This window comes from Tursiops truncatus, chromosome 8 (assembly GCF_011762595.2).
Source record: "Tursiops truncatus isolate mTurTru1 chromosome 8, mTurTru1.mat.Y, whole genome shotgun sequence".
Taxonomy (NCBI): Eukaryota; Metazoa; Chordata; class Mammalia; order Artiodactyla; family Delphinidae; genus Tursiops; species Tursiops truncatus.
The window spans coordinates 94,197,511-94,217,355 of record NC_047041.1 but is presented as its reverse complement, the minus strand read 5'-3'; the positions used below and the strand labels follow the sequence as shown (position 1 = coordinate 94,217,355).

General features: G+C 51.8%; 2 protein-coding genes and 1 long non-coding RNA gene across 36 annotated transcripts in view; 2 read left to right on the top strand and 1 right to left on the bottom strand.

The window, feature by feature from the left end:
• PHF21A (PHD finger protein 21A) overlaps positions 1–13,103 on the top strand; it is a 194,522-nt gene extending 181,419 nt beyond the window's left edge. For all 29 annotated transcript variants that reach the window (XM_073808829.1, XM_073808832.1, XM_073808825.1 and 26 more), the window contains 4 exons: positions 4,818–4,973; positions 6,260–6,335; positions 6,734–6,837; positions 8,171–13,103. In XM_073808829.1, the coding sequence (XP_073664930.1) occupies positions 4,818–4,973; positions 6,260–6,335; positions 6,734–6,837; positions 8,171–8,440 (606 nt within the window). In that variant the 3' untranslated portion in view covers positions 8,441–13,103. The remainder of the gene's footprint in view (positions 1–4,817; positions 4,974–6,259; positions 6,336–6,733; positions 6,838–8,170) is intronic.
• Positions 12,990–19,551, bottom strand: LARGE2 (LARGE xylosyl- and glucuronyltransferase 2). Of its 5 annotated transcripts, none has more exons than XM_073808815.1 (15): positions 18,626–19,551; positions 18,372–18,531; positions 18,172–18,287; positions 17,747–17,829; positions 17,444–17,567; positions 17,023–17,194; positions 16,791–16,895; positions 16,194–16,306; positions 15,999–16,124; positions 15,745–15,900; positions 15,458–15,618; positions 14,763–15,041; positions 14,265–14,414; positions 13,967–14,162; positions 12,990–13,759 (listed from the first exon to the last, which is right to left on the bottom strand). In XM_073808815.1, exons 2-15 carry the CDS (start codon positions 18,466–18,468, stop codon positions 13,604–13,606), a joined length of 2,034 nt encoding a protein of 677 aa, XP_073664916.1. In that variant the 5' UTR covers positions 18,469–18,531; positions 18,626–19,551; the 3' UTR covers positions 12,990–13,603. The 5 variants fall into 5 exon arrangements, with proteins under 5 accessions (XP_073664916.1, XP_033716414.1, XP_033716416.1 ...); XM_033860523.2 differs by having other exon boundaries at positions 12,990–13,740; XM_033860525.2 differs by having other exon boundaries at positions 12,990–13,704.
• On the top strand, positions 14,998–19,845 carry LOC141279385 (uncharacterized). Of its 2 annotated transcripts, none has more exons than XR_012333525.1 (4): positions 14,998–15,361; positions 15,799–17,877; positions 19,551–19,695; positions 19,778–19,845. It is a non-coding gene; the product is annotated as an uncharacterized lncRNA (long non-coding RNA). The 2 variants fall into 2 exon arrangements; XR_012333526.1 differs by having other exon boundaries at positions 19,794–19,825.

Here is a 19,845-nt window from a genome sequence, read left to right as displayed (position 1 = left end):
CTTTGTTTGTGACATCATTGTCTGGTTTTAGTATCAGGGTGATGGTGGCCTCATAGAATGAGTTTGGGAGTGTTCCTCCCTCTGCTATATTTTGGAAGAGTTTGCGAAGGATAGGTGTTAGCTCTTCTCTAAATGTTTGATAGAATTCGCCTGTGAAGCCATCTGGTCCTGGGCTTTTGTCTGTTGGAAGATTTTTAATCCCAGTTTCAATTTCTCTGCTGGTGATTGGTCTGTTTATATTTTCTATTTCTTCCTGGTTCAGTCTCAGAACGTTGTACTTTTCTAAGGATTTGTCCATTTCTTCCAGGTTGTCCATTTTATTGGCATAGAGTTCCTTGTATTAATCTCTCATGATTCTTTGTATTTCTGCAGTGTCAGTTGTGCCGTCTCCTTTTTCATTTCTAATTGTGTTGATTTGAGTCTTCTCCTTTTTTTTCTTGATGAGTCTGGCTAAAGGTTTATCAATTTTGTTTATCTTCTCAAAGAACCAGCTTTTACTTTTATTGATCTCTGCTATTGTTTTCTTCATTTCTTTTTCATTTATTTCTGAGCTGATCTTTATGATTTCTTTCCTTCTGCTAACTTTGGGGGTTTTTTGTTCTTCTTTCTCTTAATTGCTTTATGTGTAAAGTTAGGTTGTTTATTTGAGATGTTTCTTGAGGTAGGATTGTATTGCTATAAGCCTCCCTCTGAGAACTGCTTTTGCTGCATCGCATAGGTTTTGGGTCATCGTGTTTTCATTGTCATTTGTTTCTAGGTATTTTTTGATTTCTCTTTGATTTCTTCAGTGATCTCTTGGTTATTTAGCAGCGTGTTGTTTAGCCTCCATGTGTTTGTGTTTTTTACAGCTTTTTCCCTGTAATTGATATCTAGTCTCATAGCGTTGTGGTCGGAAAAGATACTTGATACGATTTCAATTTTCTTAAATTTACCAGGGCTTGATTTGTGACCCAAGATATGATCTGTCCTGTGCATTTATTATTTTTAAGGCGTTTGCAAAATTGGCTTGGATTTTAGAGTGATCACTGTGTCTGACAACGGAGAAGAGACTGTGGGGAGGATAGGATGGGAGCAGGAAGACCAGTTAGGAGGCTGTTGCAGTCATCCTGGGAAGAGCTCACGATGACTTGGCCCGATTGAATGGCGGAAGTAGAGATGGAAAAAACTGATGGGGTCTGCATTTATTTTGAAGAGCCAGCAGAATTAGATAAGGGGATGTGAGAAAAAGAGAATAGCCAAAGGTTTTGGCCTAAACAACTGAAAGGATAAAGCTGCCGTTTACTGGAAGATGAGCAGGTTTGAGGAGGGAAACCAAGAGTTACATTTTGTGCACATCCCAGTTCTTTTGTGAATTACAGAGCTTGTCTTTAGGATCGTCTTCAGGTAAAATCCCTTGAACTTGAAGCTTCTTAGTACTTAATAATTAGGTCTACCCCTCTCCAAAGAGCAAAAGCATACCGTATGCACATCCTGAGTTACGGTTCCAGAAACAACAAAGGAAGTGTCATCTTCGGAGGACCAGGGTCATAGAAGAGTTCTCGGGCAGGTTTCCTTCCTTGGACAATAGCTAGTGGCTACAGACCTAGTCTTGCTCTCAAGATTCAGCATTGGTTTTTGGCATTAGTGATTGACACAGGTTTTCTACCTGTCCTGTTAATGAGCACCAGGAGTCCCTGTCAGAAACTTTGTTTGCACCAAAGATTATCTCCGTTTTCCTCAGTTGAAGCATTGCCGAGGTATTGCCAGCTCATGGCTTCCTGGTAGGGATCCTTTGCAAGGCGATGCACAGATGCTGGGGAACAGATGATTGTGGGTCTGCAAGTGAGTGTCTTCCCTAAAGATGTTGTTTTTCCTTTTTGTGACTTTTGGCTGAGGAGGTTTATGATTTTCTTTGAGAGACTGAACCCGAAGGATACACTCGGATCAAATCACCAACTAAATGCTTTTGCCAGGTTTCCTCTTAAAATGGAAACTTTGTTCTTTTCAGGAATCGAAAGGTAAAAGAAAGCTTTTCTAAAACCATTAAATATGTTGAGAACTTTCTCGGTTAAACCTAGTGGAATGGATTTTCTTTAAAGATAATTGACTTCTACTTTTACAGTGTCCCAACAGTGGCAGTGATTAAAATCAACACACAGGGCTCTGTGTTTGCTGCTGGGTGGCGTAAGCCCCAGCAATGTTAATTAAACAATCACAGTTGAGAGGCAGGCATTTCCTGGGGATCAGTAACCATCTAGAAGGAGCTGGTAATATAAGACCCAGCCGGTCACTAATCTTTAGGATGTATCTTGTTGCCACTATCATCATTTTTATGGGAAGGGAAGATATGTTGACACAGTTATAAAATTTGTTTAGCAGATGATGAAGTTGCAATTGATACAGCCAGGGTGTTTCCAAAAAACATACATCTTTAGCTCCCAGCAAAGGATGGTGGGTCAGCCATCATTCAACTTACTATTTGGTTTATGGTAGTAATTTGGTCAGTCACCAAAGCCTAACCCTTTGGACCTGGTGCAGCAACTCTGTGGGACTTCCTCTGCTCTCTTTAAGCAAAGAACCAATTCTGCGTGGATGAAATACATATCTTGGCATTTTATATTTATTTCTTTGGGCAGTAGTTCTCAATCTGTGGTCTGGGTATGATACTGAGACTCTTACAGGGGGTCAAAATATAAAATATAATTTTATGTATTTTAAAATATAATATCAATCAAAATATAAAATCAAAAATATTTTCATGATAATACCAAAATATTCTTTGCCATTTTCATTCTCATTTTCTCAAAAGTAGGACAGTGGGGTTTTCCAGGTACTACATGATAAGTGGTGATAGCACTCTGAGGGCTAACTGAATGTGCCCTTGTGTGTTCTTGGATTTTAACATTCTTCAATACATGATTTTTGTAACTTCCTGTGATTCTGTTATTTATTTCAAAATAAAAAAGTTTTAAAACTTCTAGTACAATAAATAGCAATAGATTCAACTCACCTAAGCAAAAGCACTTTGAGGTGGTTAGTAATTTTAAGTGTTACGAAGGGGTCCTGACACTGAAAAGATTATGAACTGCTGCTACAGGATATGTAAATAGGATAGAAGTTTTCTTTCCTTTAGGAAATTGAAAGAAATTATTTAACCTTTATTTTATGTACTCTCCACCTTCCACTTCCTGATGTTCTCCTTACTCTGGAGCAAAGGAAAGTGAGCAGAGCTCTTTACCCAACAAATAAGATAGGTATTTGGAATAAGATGTCCAATTTGTCTCATTTACTTCATCAGTGATAATTGTACCTGTGGTTCGTGTAAAAGAGTTTCTGAAGCCATAAAATTATTATAAACTTATTAAAGATGCAGACTTACAACATGGGGCGAAGGTTCAAAAAAGACTAGGTCTCTAGAGGAGAGCCACCCTCAGGCTGATTTTAAGAAGAAAGTCACAGTTAATCTAGGGATGAAACCTTAACATCTTTCGGTGCCTTGAAGTTACACTGTTAGGCTGCATTCTTATGTAGTATTCTTACACATGTACTAAGTATCTTATTTTTTGACTGCCCAGAGGTAACATTGTCTTACTAAAAGAGATTAACATCCATCCACACTTTGAAGTAGCTTACAACTTTTTGCAGCCAGTTTTCTGGGCCATCAGATACCCTAGATATGTAGATACTGCCAGATAGTTCCTTTCCTTTCCTTTGGATAGAAATAGTAGGTCTGGGAAGATATGTTCCTTTCAGCAATCGTGGTTGAAGGGTTATATCATAGAAAGGAAGAACTGGGCATCGCTTTCTGTATCATTGCTTCTTGTGCAAAATTTCTGTATTAGGCCTTCTGTCAGAATAGCCTGAAATTCTAAAACAACACATTGGAAGTGAAAAGGCCGGGGTCTCCTCCAAGCTGAGGTGCTGCCTTGTTAGTTAACCTCTGGCCTGACCCTTCAGTCTTCCCTTTCCTGGTGTCCTTATCAACAGCGTTAATCCTGTTTAGAGAACAGGCCAGGGATTGACTCACTGAAAAACACCTCTTTAATACCTCGTGTTTTTTTAATATGTTCTGTCCAAATTTTAAATAGATCTGCTTTTTTCTGATGGTGCCTTTTGTTGAGAGGGCTCCCACAGACTCGCCTGAGTACCAGAACCATCACTCATGGAGGCGGGAGAGACTAGCAGAGTGCACTTAGGCTGCTCTTCTTTATCTATCTGGTGAAGCATTTTACAGGGAGGAATAAAGCCTCCCGGAATAGAACGGTCCATTGAACAGCAAATGCCAAATACTGGTTTTAAGAGAACACTCTCAGCTGTTTGGCTTTTTTAATTCTTCATGTTAGAAAACTCATAGGAGTTTACTTTGCTCCTGACTTAATACTTTCCTGTTTGAACTTTGGCTATAGTTTTTCTCCCAGAGCAAGTAAAGAGTTTAGCGAAAACCTCCATTTCTTGTCTGTCTTCTTTCCCATTGATGATGGGAAATGATGAATGGATTTCAATGTCTTTAAACTTTATGATTTGTGAGTTGGACTGTACCAAAACTTAAATGCTGAGTTATTACCTGTAAAGCTAATTTTGGCCTAGGTGACCCCACAGTTACAGTTGCTTGTAAACTCTACTTTAAGGTTAAGAATACTAGCCCCACCTGGGGAACCTCAACTCTATAGAGCAGGCTTGCACCGTTGGTAATTTCTGCTTTTCTTGAACACTCTTGCAATGAGTTGGAGGGGCACAGCTGATTGTCCGAAAACATTTATATGTATCCAGAATGTGTACGTTAACATTCCAATTTTACCTTTTTGTCCTTTCTCTTACCTTTCCTCTCAATTTCATAGGGTGATATCCATGAGGATTTTTGCAGTGTTTGCAGAAAAAGTGGCCAGTTGCTGATGTGTGACACGTGTTCCCGTGTATATCATCTGGACTGCTTGGACCCTCCTCTGAAAACGATTCCCAAGGGCATGTGGATCTGTCCCAGATGTCAGGACCAGGTACTGTGGGTGGGTCAGAAAGGGTGAGGGACAGAGGAGGAGAAGGACCTCCTTTCCCCTCTAAGCTGAGGGAATGGCTGAGTCTCTTTCCTCTCCAGTAGTTCTCCGAGCCACATCTGCCCTGTTCACAGCACAGCACTCACCCCCACAGCATCCCTCCTCTCAGAGGTTCTCTGTTCATGAGGCAGTGACTCATGTACAGGTGGAGAGACCCTAATTGCTTCCCTCTATCTGAAATGACTTATCTTTTCATTACCTTTACCCTTAAAAGTCCATAAGACTGTCTGCCTCATTCTCTAAAAATGGTCCAAACTCAGCATATGCTTGAAACTCTGGAAATAAAATCCTTAAAGGGAACTGCCCAATTGATCATTTAATTCAAATAAGAGCAGTTTTACTTTTAACCTGTGTCATCATCAGGATCAGAGAACTAACTATAAAAGTACTGTCTTAATATTTCATGGATTTGAAAGAAGAGAAAGCCTCTTCCCTTCCTTTTCTGTTTAGTTTCTGATTTTTTATTTAAACTATCCATGTATCTTTATGTCTTTATGTTTTTATTATAAGCTGTCTTGAGACCTTTTTGGAAGTAGGCAAAAGTATAAATATTACATAGATAATAAGCCCAGTAGCTCAGCAAGCTTTGGGGTCCTGCTCGGTTCTTTGGAATCCTGAGTTGAGGGAATTCTGGTTTTCCCCTTTAAATCTTGGTCCTCACCCTTACTGTCTCCATGATGTAGCAGAGACAGTTCTCTCTGTTCTCTTCCTGATGCTGCTTTGTGACCCTCTGATAATCTTCTACTCGGGGTCTAGATTATACTTCAGTACTTGGAGCTGATACTTAATTTCCTTGGTCAGGCTGTCTTTGAGGCACATATAAGCTAAAATTGCGACAGGCAGCCCATGTCGGGTGAAGGACGAAGCTGCCAGTGGCTGCTGCCATTAGGCAGACCTGCAGCTTGTGTGCTGATGTTTCTGATGGTTGGGAGTAGTTGGGGGTCGTGTAGCAGGCATGAAAAGATGGGAATGCCTAGCCAGCTCCCAGCCTCTTTCTAAGCCAGGGCTCAGGTGGCTTGGCTCTTCCTGCCATTGACCCTCATTCTTTCAGGCTGATAAACTGGGACTTTGTAGTCCAGAAACTATAGACCAGGGTTTTGCAACACTGCCACCGTAAATCCTTCCTGGATTTTGTCTGCCAATAGCTACAGACACTGTTGCTTGTTACTACACAGTGGATGTGTGTTTATATATCTTTCTCAAGGGTAAAATTCTAAAAATCTTTTCAGATGCTGAAGAAGGAAGAAGCAATTCCATGGCCTGGAACTTTAGCAATTGTTCATTCCTATATTGCCTATAAAGCAGGTAAAGAATTATCCATACTGCCTTTTGTATAAGCCTCCCTTTGTTTAAAAAAAAAAACAGACAAGTACTAGGAGACAGTATTTGTTTCGTTTTCAAAAGGAACTATAAAGTTAAAAATGAAAAGCTTTTATTGAACGAAATAAAAAGTTTGTTGTAGCACTTCCTTGGGGGGGAAAAATGAGAAGTGATATTTATGTAAAGCCAGGCCCAAGCCAGGGACAGTTTTCTTAGCGTCCCTTTACATATAAAAGGGAGAGTCTTAGTGGGCAGGTTCTGTGCACTGGCTGTGGGGCTTGGGGAGCTTTGGGGAAGATATCTTCTTTAGCAAGCCTTCTGAACATGGCGGCCTTTTCAAAGAATTTATTGTCAAAAACAAGTTCCTTTTTCTTTTTTCCCAGCAAAAGAAGAAGAAAAACAGAAATTACTTAAATGGAGTTCAGATTTAAAACAAGAACGAGAACAACTAGAGCAGAAGGTGAAACAGCTCAGCAATTCTATAAGTGTAAGTAAACCTCATGCTTTCGGTGAGAGGTACAGAGGTACAGAACTTTCTGTGTACATAACAGTACGTGTGGCTCTCAAGCGCTGATTCATTCCTTCAGCTTATTAACACTGTTAACCTGGGTGGTTGCAGTTTGCTTCCAGTTAGAGTTCGGCCCTCAGGTACAGGTGGCCATTTGGTATACGGTGCCTTAGCCAAGCTCTGGAACATCCTCTTGGCTTTGACCTGAGAGAAGATTTTCAGTCTTCTGGCTGAAGAGATCAAGTAGCAACTGCAGCAGCCTAGCCAGCACCCCTGCGTGCTCCTGAGTGTGTTTGGGAGGAGTGTGGAGCCGCCTGACACACACCAGGCCCCCGCGTGTAATTCTTCCCAGTCGCCCTAGCTAGTGGGTCCATCTGCATGGCTCTTTCCTCCCGCCCCTCTTCCATGCCCTGCTGATTGCCTCTCCAGGTTTATCTGACCAGCCTGAGGAAGAGCGCTTTCTAGAGACAAGTACTGGAAGTAAATACTACCCCTGGCTGACCAGGTGGGAAAGGGGTTTGTGTTTGCAGCAGGGATTCAGAGGCTCCTCCTGACAGGAGCAGGCTTTCTTTTCCATTGAGTAGGTCCCCTTCTTGGAGTGAGGTGGCCTCAGCCCTCATGGACGCCAGGTGGTGCCCTGGACTTGGTGGCAGTCACGCTGTCTCTCCTCATCATACTGCCCGTGGCTGGCAGGTTTCACATCGCTTTTCCTGCCTAGAACAGAAGCCAGCAGGTGTGGGAGGCCAAGTACAAAAGGGCAAAAGACTACAAGTCCCTGACCAAGCAGAAGGTCTTCTGTTGGCTGCAGTCTTTGATTCTCCTAAATATCACTAAGTATCCCACCCCAGGCCCTGCCTCTAAAATCTTGCTGACCCAGTGATCCTCAGCAGGCCCTCAGACTGAATCCAGATACCACTGGCTCGTGTCTGCCCTGTAGAAGCTCAGCCCAGCCCTGAGCGTATCAGCGCCATTAGCAAGGTAGATGCGTACCCAGACCTGCCCAAACCAGCTGCAGCCCAGCTGGGAGAGCTTTTCCTTAATGGCTTTTATTTTGTAGTATTATAGTGGTAGTTCATGTTTGGTGTTAAGTCCTAGTGTCAAGTAGCGGGCTTTTAAACCACTCACTTGCCCTCTGTCTCTTGCCTCTTGGGCCTCCTCCTTCCCTTGGGTAGCAGCAGCCACTCCAGTGTGGAGCAGAACAAGGTCTAGGGGCCGCACACTAGTCCACAGGGATTCTTTTATCTGGAGAGGGCTGCCAGGCCTGTCAGAAAAGCCGGAGGCTCAGTGCCACTGCCCTTCTCATTGGCTGCAGAAATGCATGGAAATGAAGAACACCATCCTGGCCCGGCAGAAGGAGATGCACAGCTCCCTGGAGAAGGTAAAACAGCTGATCCGCCTCATCCACGGCATCGACCTCTCCAAACCTGTAGACTCTGAGGCCACTCTGGGGGCCGTCTCCAACGGCCCGGACTGCACTCCCCCTGCCAACGCCAGCACCTCCACGCCGGTGCCCTCCCCGCCCCCCTCCTCCTCCAACCAGAGCTGCACAGCGAACTGTAACCAGGGGGAAGAGACTAAATAACAGAGCCCTGCTAGGAGAAGCCACGGGATCCCAGTGGCAAGGAGAGCAAAACACTGAAGACTCTAGACAAGCAAAGCCGGATTTCTTCTGGAAAGTACAGAATTCTTTTGGTTCTTTGGTTCCAGAGAGAGAGAAGATGCTTGTGCCGGGTGGCACCAGAGTTTGCCAATTGATCCTTCTTATTCTGTGTGTACATGCAAAGACTGGACCACGCCACATGAAACCGTGCCAGCTGGAGGCTCTGGGCCAGCACCACGCCGAGTGGATAATACACTTGCTCTCCCTGTTACACGCCAGTGTGTGCCTGCGGCAGCCCCCACCACCACCGTGGGCTCGCTTTTGTTTTGTTGGGTGGGGAGCGGGGACGGGCCGCGGGGTGGGGGGGAGCAGGTTCCAGACCCTTATTTGCTGAGCTGTTTGTTTAGGTAGAGAAGACAAGTCCAAAGAGTGCGTGGGCTTTCCTGTTTCTAAACTTTCACTACTATAAAACCAAAAAGAGGAAATCGAGATTTAACCAACCCCAGTGCCCAGAGGAAGGGATGGGGAGGGAATGGGAGGGTGCCGGGGTGGGGAAAAGTATATCAGATAAGCAGTATTTCATATTGTCTGGGGCGGGCACAGTGCACGGAGAGATGGACACCAAGAAACAGCCACCGGGGTCTTCTCCGGAGCACTCCACTCCCCCACCCCTCCCCAAGCTCCTTCCCTGCTTTGGCAAATCGGCACCGTCCGGTTACCTTCCCTCTCCAAGAACAAGCAGACCCAGGCCTCAGGTGGCCCTTGCCCGGGGCAGGGAAGAAGGGTGTGTGTGTCGAGGAAGGAAAAAAGGTGGATCAGTGATTTTACTTGAAAACAAGCTCCATCCCTTTTCTATATTTATAAGAAGAGAAGATCCTGAGCGAAGCAGCACGCAACCCAGGTGTGTGTGAATTGAATGGAGACGTTGCTTTTCTCTTTTTTTTTTAATTTTTGTTTCTGTTCTTTCTTCTTTAAAAAAAAGTTTTATTTTGTTGTTTATTTTACTTTTTTGGTAACAAAAACTAAAATAAGGAATAGAGAAGCTGTTTTTCAGGCTGACAGTCCAATTAAGGGTAGTCGAGACCTTGCATGGTAGAATAGGAATCATAGTGTCAGTGAGGTCCAGTGAGTCTGTGTGAGTCCTTGTGTCATCGTTCGGGGCACTGTTTTTTTATGCAAGGGCAAAAATCTTTGTATCTGGGGGAAAACAACAACAACTTTTTTTTTAATTAAAAAGGAAAATAAAAAAGATTGAGGTCTTCCTAGTGTTACTTAAATTAAGATCAAGGTAAGAAACATTGTAAAAAAAAATTACAAAAGTGCTATTTGTTTCCTAAAAACAGTGATTTCTATTAAAAAGGTGTCAGAACTGGAGAAAATGCTGTGTAGTTATAATTTTTTAGCACAGAACCTGCTGAACATGATGACATTTTGCTGTGTTTGTGTCTCAAGACTGGTGGGCTAGTCTCCATGATTTCTGTCCTCCGGACGGCTGCGGCCCTGACGAGCAGGGGCAGAGCTCTCCCACCCTTCTCCCCTGCTCAGAAAAGACTGTCCTGTCTTCTTGGTGCAGGGATCTGGGCTCCTGTTTCAGAAGCCCACATGGAGTGTGGATGGTGTCAGGGCCCTCCCTGTTGTCTCCTCGGGTTTTGCTAGAGCAGAAGGCTGGTGCCTAAATAAGATCCCTTCCTTTGGTGCTGCTCTTGGTCTTTCAGCCACCAGCATTTTGAGCGCCTGGGGGACAGCCTTGAAGGAAATGGCCACTGAAGCTCATTGGGGCGCACGCACCCCGGCTTTGGTGGAAGGGTGCAGGGGGCAGGCTGCATCAGCCCTTGGTGCTTAGAAAGAACAAGGGAGTGAGATGTCTTGAGGGGACGTGGTGTCTCTGAGACAGAGAGCCCAGGGTGGCCTTTGTGTCTTCATGTCTTCGAAGAGAGGTCTGAGTCTCCAGCTGCTTTCTCCGCCTGCTGGCTCTAGTCGCCGGAGATGGGCGTTTACTCCACTTTGCCCGCCCACAGGCTTCCTGGGTGACCTTTGGCTAGAATGCGGTGCTTGCCTTGGCTTGGCCTGTCTTCTTCTTGAGAAAAGCGGGGTTCTGAAAGGCTCAGACCATTTCTATCATCTTGCCTTGTGGGAAATAAATTTTGTCAAGTGTGCGCTCCCGCTGGAGACCTTTAGCCCATTGCGCGCATCTGGCCACAGGAGGGAGGCGGGGGCTCTGCAACCCCCGGCACTCCCAGAGCATCTCTCCCAAGCCCGCCCCCTAAGGGCCAGAGTCTAGGAGGGGCGGAAAAGGGCCCAGTAGTTTCTCCCTCACCTAGTTAGGCCCAGAGAGACAGAGATGGATCCTGAAAGCAATTGCAACAGAGAAATACTCCTTAGGTAAAATGTCTCATCTCTACCAACCATTTCCGTTCATCTTCCTGGGATGTTAGAAGAGGGGATTAAGAGGGGCTGCACAGGCCTCAGAGTCAGGACCTGGCTGCAAGGTTGCCTGAGGGGGCAAGAAAGGAGCTCCCTTTCCTCATGCAAAAACCCAGGTGCTATGTCTAGTCAGGGAGCTTTGGGAGATGCCTGGACTAGTTGGAGGAATAGTTGGCAGAGGTTCAGAGCCCAGAGGCGGGCTGTACGCCCTGTCTTGGAGCCCTCCCATTTGACTTGTCTGGGCCCAGAGGCTGGAGGTTGCCACATAATACCTATCCTCTTGAAAGCAGGGGGAAACTGTGATCACTAGAGGCCTTTGCTCAGAAAGGAGCTGCCTGGAGGTTCTTGGGGGTGGGAGGCAGGGCTAGGAATTGACCAGGGTTTTGCCAGCTGCTGTGAGTAGTCACAGTCTGACCTTGCCTAGGGTTGGGTGTGGATTCTTCCTCAGGTTCAGACATAAGCTGTTGTGCAAGTCAGCGAGTATGGAGTAAACGAGGCAACGCTGCCCCCGAACCCGCATTCTGGACTCAAAATTCCCAAGCACCCCTTACTGCAGAGAAAGGGCCCTAGTCACCCAGTCTCCTCCTCCTTCACTGTCCTGCCAAGAGAAGACCCTCTCCGTCCCTCCAGACCTGTGGGGTCCCTGTGACCGCCTGAGACACACGTTCATGACTGCCCCACCGGAGCTGCCTCTCCCTCCCTCCCCCTTTTTCCCTTCTGCTGCTTTTCCCCGTGTCCCAGTGTAGCTGCTGACAGACACACCTGAAAGCAGCTGGCCTGCAGTCACTTCAGAGGCCAGGGAGCGGCTGGTCTGGCTCTAGGAAGGAGCTGCCCCCCGGGCCCTGGATCAGGACGCCCCTTGTCAGTCCCGTGGCTCAGGTGACGCGCCCTGGAAACAGTGAGGTCATGTTGCTGTCATCATCCCTGCTCATGTTCTTGCCAGTGTGGCCTGCGGGTCCTTTTTCTTTCACGGAGCCTGCTGGGTCTTGTCTCACCGCTGCTGAGCTCATCCAGAGTTCCGCTTTCTTCCTTCCTTATCAGGCCCTTTTGGCGCAAGCCTGCTGGTCGTGCCTGGCGGGGAGACCAGGCTCGGGGCAGCCCCTCGTGGGCCTTACCTGTGTGGGGCCTGTAACATGGCCGTGGCAGCCTCCAGCCGGCGCCATGTGAGTGCGCGGTTTCCCGACAGGCCCGCCTCTGTCCCCGCTGCTGCTTGGCTCAGGCTCGACAGGTGGTGTGCATGGGCGCAGTTGCTCACCCCACACGTCTCCTGTGAGGGTGGTCGCGTATCCTGCTCACCTCAGTCTCTGCGTGTGCAGCTGCCTCTCCAGCCATCTCTGACACTTACTCTCTTGGGGCCAGTGGGGCCTGCTTGCGCTCTCGTGCCAACTCACGACTCACACAGCACACTCAAAAGTGGCTTCCTCCCTTCCCTCCCTTTTAGGGTTTGGTCTTTCTTATTTATCCAAAGGGCTTAATTTAAGAGACTTTTACCCCAAGGGGCAAAAGGCTCTTTGGTAGCAGGATGGATGGTGGCCCAGGTACATTTTCCAGGCCCTGGGTTCTCCCGATTCCATGGCTTCTCTTGGATGGAGGCAACCTTGCTCTGTCTAAAAGACTGGGGACCTCACCCCCAGCCCTCAGCTGGGCACCCTTGGCAGGAAACAGGAGACCCGTTCTCACCCTGACTTCAAGCCGTCTTCAGTATCAGCTCCTTTCCAGGAAGTGAGGGGGTGGCCTTTGAGAAGATTCCTCTTGGCCTTCCCACCAGAGTAAAGGGGAAGGAAGCTGACCCCGGTGGAGCTCTTGAAAATAGCCCTTGTAAAGGAAGAGCAGGGCTCACAAATTCACTTCACTCCCCACTCCCAAAGGCTCTTCTTCCCTGAGGACTCCACTGTCCCCTCAGCAGTCTCTGGCCCCTGCTCCTCTCTCCGGTGTCATTGGGTCCTCAGCCCAGGGTAAGCTGCAGTAAGGCAGGACAGGACGGGCAGCCGGAGGTCAGCAAGCTCTGAGCAGAAAAGAGCCAGCCAGCTCCCAACCTGTCTCTTGTCCAGGCCCTTTGTGATTTCAGTCTTGGTAGAACTTGTATTTGGAGTTTTGTGCTTCAAAGTTTTTGTTTTTGTTTGTTTGATTTTTGTTTTGAGGGGGTGGGGGGGATACAGAGCAGCTGATCAATTTGTATTTATTTATTTTAACATTTTACTAAATAAAGCCAAATAAAGTCTCTCAGACTCATGGTGTTGGGTTTGGGGCAGGGGAGGGTGGACAGGACACACTCCAGTCCCGGCAGCCTCCGTGCCAGATTCAGCACCTCCCCAGGCTCACTTCCTCATGCCCCAAACCAAGAGGAACATGAAAAGGAACTGTTAAAACTTTACTTGTGAAAAAGGGGTGTCACAGGTGAGGATGCAGGAACCAGCCCCAAACCAGCTGGGGCAGAGGATCACTAGACCCCCAGCCATAGGATAGCAGCGAAGGGAGGTGCCGCCCCAGCCCTTCCCACAGAGACCATAAATAATTTAAATAGCAGGGAGGGTGGGGCGGCAGCAAGGTCGCTAGTGTGTCTGCAGGGAGTGTGCTGTCTTGCAGGGAGTGTGCGGGGGGCAGGTGTGAGGTCAGGTGGGGCCTCGGGGCTGCTGCAGGGCGGTGAGGTATTTGAGGGCAGCAGCCCCGTATCGGCGGGACAGATCCTGGTGGAACTCGTCCTTGAGGGCCTGGAGGCAGTCACGATAGGTGGGGCTGGAGCGGAAGCGGGAGATGTCCAGGCTTGGGGCGTGCGGCAGGTGGATGACGAAGGCCTCCGGCAGCACCAGCAGCTCGTATTCCTGGGGGGTGGGGCACGCGGACAGTCGCTGCCTGGGCTGGGGGGAGATGGCAGCTCTGGGGAATGGGGAGCAGATTTATTCGATCGCCGCTAAGAGCCAAACTCAGGGCCAAAGGCAGACGGCTTTAGTTCTGCAGAGGGGCTTTATACCGCAGTGGGGCACGCTGCCGCCTAACGGTGCAGCGTGCCCCACTGCGGTATAATGAGCTCCCTGAGCCTGGAGGTATTCAAATCAAGGCTGGAGACAACGAGGTGACCCTTACCTGTGCGTCCAGCTCCATGACGTGGGCCACCTTGTTCCAGCCGAAGCCCGCAAAGCGGGGGTCGTAGCGGGGGCAGTCACGTGGCACCACCACATAGGGCTCGTAGTCGGCTGCCCACTGCACGTGGTATGGGGCCTGAGCCTCTCGCCAGCGGGCATAGTCTGTGGGCGCGTGACCCCGGGGCCACTCATGGTACCTGTGGGGCAGGATAGGGTGGGGAGCCAGGCTGAGGCTAGGAGCTCGTGGCTGGAGGGGGTCAGTGTGGGGAACCCCAGGGCAGGGCAGTGACCTCTCCTACCTGAAGGTGTGGAGAGACCCAGCGTCCAGCAAGGCCAGCAGCTCGGCCTTGGAACTGGGGAAGCTGAAGCGGTAGTGCAGGGTCTCAAATGCGGGCACCACCAGAGCTGCCTTCCGCCCGCTGCCCAGCTCCAGCTGCTGGATGGAGGCCCTGAGGATGGAGCGCCCATGAGCAGGAGAGAGCTAGGAAGGCTCTGCCTCCAGCGCTGGGCCCAGTGGTTCTCTTACTTTTATTAGATGTAGGACCTGACTTCAGGGGCCAGCTCACCCTGAAGCCCACTGGACACACGTGGAGCTGCTGCCCAGGACCTGCTCCCAGACTGTCACTCTCCTAGGCAGCCCAGAGAAACGACACGGCCCCCACCCAAATGCCGCCCCCATTTTACAGAGGACACTGCAGCCCAGAAGGGAGCAGGGACACACTCGCCAGGGTCCTGTGGGTCTTCCCCCACCCCATCCACACCCACTCACATGCCGTTCCTCTCCCTCCTCCACCCACCTGAGGTAGTCGTAGAGGGAGTAGGCAGGGAGGAAGTCAATGTCACTGAGGAAGACGTAAGGTGTGAGGGCCTGGGCCAAGGCCACGTTGCGAAGCTGGTTGATGGGGTAGAGGGGACCTTCACGGTACACCACGTGGTAGGCCACATCCTGCCGGGCGGAGAGCACCACCGAGGTCTCCACGAAACGCAGAAACTGCTGGGCCTCTGCGTCTGTCAGGTACAAGGCCAGGCTCATGGGGCCCGGCCAGTGCCTGCACAGGGCTTCCAGCATCTGCATCCTGGGGTGAGGGGAGTGGTCAGCCCAGGGAGGGCTGGGATACCTCCCGCGTTAGCTGCCACAGACACCCCCTCAAGTGACTTGCTGAGCACCTTCCAGGCTCTTGTTGACATGCTCTTATTTAATCTTCACGACTACCCCACAAGGTGGGTACTTTCTCATTTGACAGATGAGAAAACTGAGGGCCAGAGATATTAAGCCTTGCCCATGGTCCCACAGCTACGGAGGGGCAGTTCCAGACATCTGAATGATTCCCAAAGCCCAAGCTCCTTCCACCATCTCCGGTGTCTCCAACTCCTGGAACTCCTCAAGCATCAGGCAGTAAGAGCTCTTCCTTCCACCAAGTGGAACCCTCCTCTCGAAACCCCCAGTCCCAGACCACACCGTGCTCCCTGGGGCTGCCCTCGGCACCCTCACCGGTCCATGGAGAGCTGGGCCACCAGGGTGACATCGTGGGGCTGCGGGGGCGGTGGCTTGTGGGGCAGGAAGGTGATGTGCACACGGTGCACAGTGAGCTGCTGCCGCCGGAACTCAAAGCATGCGTCCTCCTCGTCCAGTTGCGCCAGGGCCCGCTGCAACTGAGGGGATGGGGGAGAGGAGGACGGGCTGGGTGGGGCAGGCGGACAAGCCCCAGACAAGGCCGGGTCCCACCAGAGCAGAGGGGTAGAGCCTCCCCGAGGGAAGGGAAGGCGGCTCCCTCTCACCTGCTCGGCCCCAGGAGGGGGCGGGCGGGGGCACCCAAAGAGCTCTCTCCGCAGCAGGTTCCCATCGTACTCCAGGAAGGTCAGGTAGAGGTTGCGGAAGGATTCCACATGCTTGTTCTTCACGCGAAGCTTCTTTGGTGAGTTCCAGTGGATCACCTGGGACCAGGGAGGGCATCGGCGGGGGGATGGGAGCAGGGAACAGGAGTCCCCATCCTGGGCCCATCACCACCACTCGGTCCCCCTACCCCATTCACCTTGAGGTCGGACGCCTCTGAGTAGCAGCGCTCAGCCAGCGTGTGGTCTGACAGTTGCACGTTCCAGACGCAGGGCAGGGGCTGCACCAGCCACGGGTGCTCCTTGATTATGGCATTGAAGATGTCCTGGGCAGAGACAGCCATCACGTCTCGGCCCAGAGCCTGCCCCACCCCCCCTCAAAAGCTCCCCCAGACCTGGTCAGCCAGTGAGGTGGCAGGCAGGGTGAGAAGCTCCCGTGTGGCTGTCAGCTTCCACATCTGCTCCCAGCCAGCCTGCCGGAGCCGGTCCAGCCGCAGGAGGATCACGCCTGCTCATGGGGAGAGGTTGTCATGCCCACCTGGGATGACCAGCTTCTGGGGCCAGGGCTCAAGAAAGTGTCTTTTGAATGCTTATTTTGTGACGTGTTGGTATTTTCTCACTGTTCAGATGTGAGCATGTACTAGCTCTATCAGCAACTCATCCTCTTGGGGGTGAAGGGGAGGCAAAGCACAGCTTACAGAGCACCTCCACAACCATCTTCTCAAATCTGGTGATCCCAGGGCTGCTAAAGTCACCACCATTTAATGCATGAGAAAACTGAGGCTCAGAGGAACCGAGTGATTTGGCCATAGTCATTCAGCATGTACAGACAAGGGTGGAACTGTGATTTCTGGCTCTTCTCCCAGTGTTCCTTCTACAGAACCGTTCTTACTGGGGGGTCTTCCAATCATTCTGTGCCCTAGCCAGCCCCTGGGGCCCAAGGACCAGTGGCCGCCCCTCCTGCCTCCCCCGCCCCCCCGAACTATCCCCACCTGTGTTAAATCCCCGGCCCAAGGCAGGCCAGGGCCTGTGGTTCCTCCAGAGGTTGCCGAGGTACCAGTCGCTCTGGTTCTCCACGAGACCAATCACTTGTTTGTCTGGGAGGGGAGGGCACGAGGGAGCTGCCTGAGGCTGCCACTGGACCTCGGCTCAGGGCTAGGCCACAGGGAGGCCTGCATGGGCCAGGGAAAGGGGCTGACTGGGGTGGGGTCCCAGGCCTCTCACCAGAAAAGTGAGCAAAGAGTGCCCAGAGCTCTGCAATGTTGGAGGCAAAGGTGACATCTGTGTCCAGGACAATGACACGGGCCAGGTCAGGGGGCAGGGCGCTGGGCAGCACTAGCTTCATTAGCCCATAGAGGCCAGAGTAGTGCTTGTTGGGTATCCAGGAGACCTGGGGCTGTGGGTGGAAGGACAGGGCATGAGCCTGCAAGAGAAGGGCCTACGAGTGCCAGAACATACTCAGGTGACACAGGGGGAAGAAGGGGTGGGCCCCAGGAGGGTGAGGGATTTGAGCTTCAGTAGATGTGATGGGACTGGAGGTCCCAGGCAGCTCTAACCTGTTCTCCCCGTGATCCCCCACAACCCTGGGAGGAAGCAGGGGGCTGGGGATGGCTGGGGATGGGTGCAGAAGGGTCAGGGCTCCTGCCTTGAGCTCATCAGCGTTGTAGAAGCTGATCTGGACAGCAGGCACCATCCACATGTGAAAGAGCGTCTCCAGGATGTTCCTGGCCACGGCGTCAGTCACCAAGTGGAGGTGCAGTGGATTTTTCCTTCAGGAAGGACAAGGGAGGAAAGCTGAAGGCCCCAGAAGGAACTACACGGGAGAAGCCCTACCCTTCGAGGGGCTCAGAAGTGGCAGCACCAACTTCTGCCAAGAGCTTTTCTGTACCCAGCTCCGGATATTCCTACAACCACCTTCAAGGGAGGAGAGGGACACTCCTGGCTGTACCTGTAGAAGAGCATGGACTTCACCAGGGTGATGACGTCTCTGCTGGAGTTATGACCCGCACACACGATAGCCACCTGCAAGAGCTGGGGAGGGGACACCAGGTCGGCAGCAGCCTCCTCCTCCCCTCGACGGTAAGGACCCATGGTTGGGCTCACCTGGCCCAGGGCAGTGTAGCCCCACCCGGCATCAGAGCTAGGCAGGAGTGTCGAGGGGGACTCCGCAGCGTGGGAGTACACCCCCTCATTTCACAAATAGGGAGGCCAGGCCAGGAGAAGGGGAGGTGCGAACTCCAGGCGTCCCCAGCTGGCCGGTCAGTGCCAGAACCCACACCAGGTGTCGGGATTCCCACAGGTGTCCAGGTCCCTGGGCTGGGGGCGCGCCGCCCCTGAGATTCCCACCGCCAGGGGCCGTGCGCACCTACCTACCTCGCACTTGGGCGGCCGCGGCCGCGGCGGGATGCAATCCGAGCCGTTGTGGCCCCCGGGGTCTGCCGGCGGGTCTCCGTCGAAGGCAGCAGTCCCCCGCGGCCGCGGCCGCTCGTCTGGAAGTACACGTGGCGTTAGCGACCTGGGTAAGGATCTCGGGTCACCCCCGCCCCCACTCGCCTCCCGCTCGCTGCGCTCACAGTCCAGGTCCCCACGGAACAGGAAGAAACCGATCACAAGCAGCAGCAACAGCAGTGCTGCGGCCCCCAGCGCCCGGGGGCGCCCTCGGGGCAGCATGGCTGTGGGCAGGGGGTGCTCACGGCGGGGCGCGACCCCGGGCTGTGGGCTCCATCGCGGGCCCTGTGGACCAGGGAGGGAGAGAGGAGAGTCAGCCTTGGGCGGTGGGGCCCGACGGCCACCCGATCTTCTCTCCCACGCTGAGTCGCCACCTCACCTGCTCCAGCGTCTTGGGGATCCCGACCTTACTCTCTCAGAAGACGGCTGGGGTGCAGGCAAAGGGGAGATGAAGGAGCAGGCCAGCCCGGTCGGAGCGGGAGCCAGCCCCGCCCCCAACCTGGGTTCAGGTTTCATCTCCGCTTGGCTGAATCCGAAGGGGCGGGGAGACCCCTCCCCGGGGTGGGGGGGAGAGGGAGGCCCCGCCCCGCCCCTGCCCGGGCTTACGAGGACCCCTACAGTGGGGGGACGAAACCCGGGAACCCTCAGGATGGCTGGAGGGCTTGGGGGCAGCCACCCAGGAAGGACCAGTCCCAACTACCTGCTCTGAGCCCATCCCCCTCTTCCCTGCCCCATCTCCTCCCCCGAACCTTCCCTTGCGGGAGGGGCCGTATCCCCAGACCCGGGATCAAAGGAGTAGCCGGAGTTAAGAGGGAGGGGGCGGGCTGGAAGGCCGGGCCTCACGGGTCCGGACACCTGCTCAGGGGGCGGGAGGCGGGGCCGGCCGAGACTCGCCCAGGAGAGCAGTGGAGCACTTGGAGTCCCCGCTTTCCTCCCCGTCTGCTCCACCCCCACTCAGTCCAGGTGTCCTGGCAGCATAAAGCGGCCTTGTGAAGGTCGCTTCCTGCCCGAGAGTTGGCGAGGGGCCTTACTGACTCAGGCGGCCTGGGCTTCCCGGGCAGGGCCGGGGATCCCCAACCCTTCACTAGACCGTCGTGAATGTGCCTGGCGCCCGGCCTGCATCTCTTCCTTTCCCCCCCGACCTTCCGCCCTGGAGGGGTTACCGACGCTCTGGGCTGGGAACAAACAACCACGGTTGACTGAGCGTGTATGCTTCTGTGCCAGGACCTATGCTGAGGTTCCACAGCCTCACTGCAGTTACCCCTCACATCAGTCCTGTGACACAGGCATGATTCTCCCCGCAGAGCTGAAGTAACCTGTTAGAACACCCTCTGGCCCCTCCCGCGGCTCTACCCTGCAGACAGAGTTTCAGAGCTGCTCCTCCATAAGGGTCTCCTGCCCTAGAAACTGCCCTAGAATCCTGCCTGGATTCTGTCAGATTCTCACAAGGTAGGCCTCTCCTTTCACATCCCTTGGTTTATATTGTTTTCCTAGCACTCCTTACAAGTTGACCTTATTGACTTGTTTATAGCCTATGTCTCCCCTAGAAGGTAGCTGCTCCCTGGACTGGGACCCCAGCACCCAACCAGGGCCTGTAAG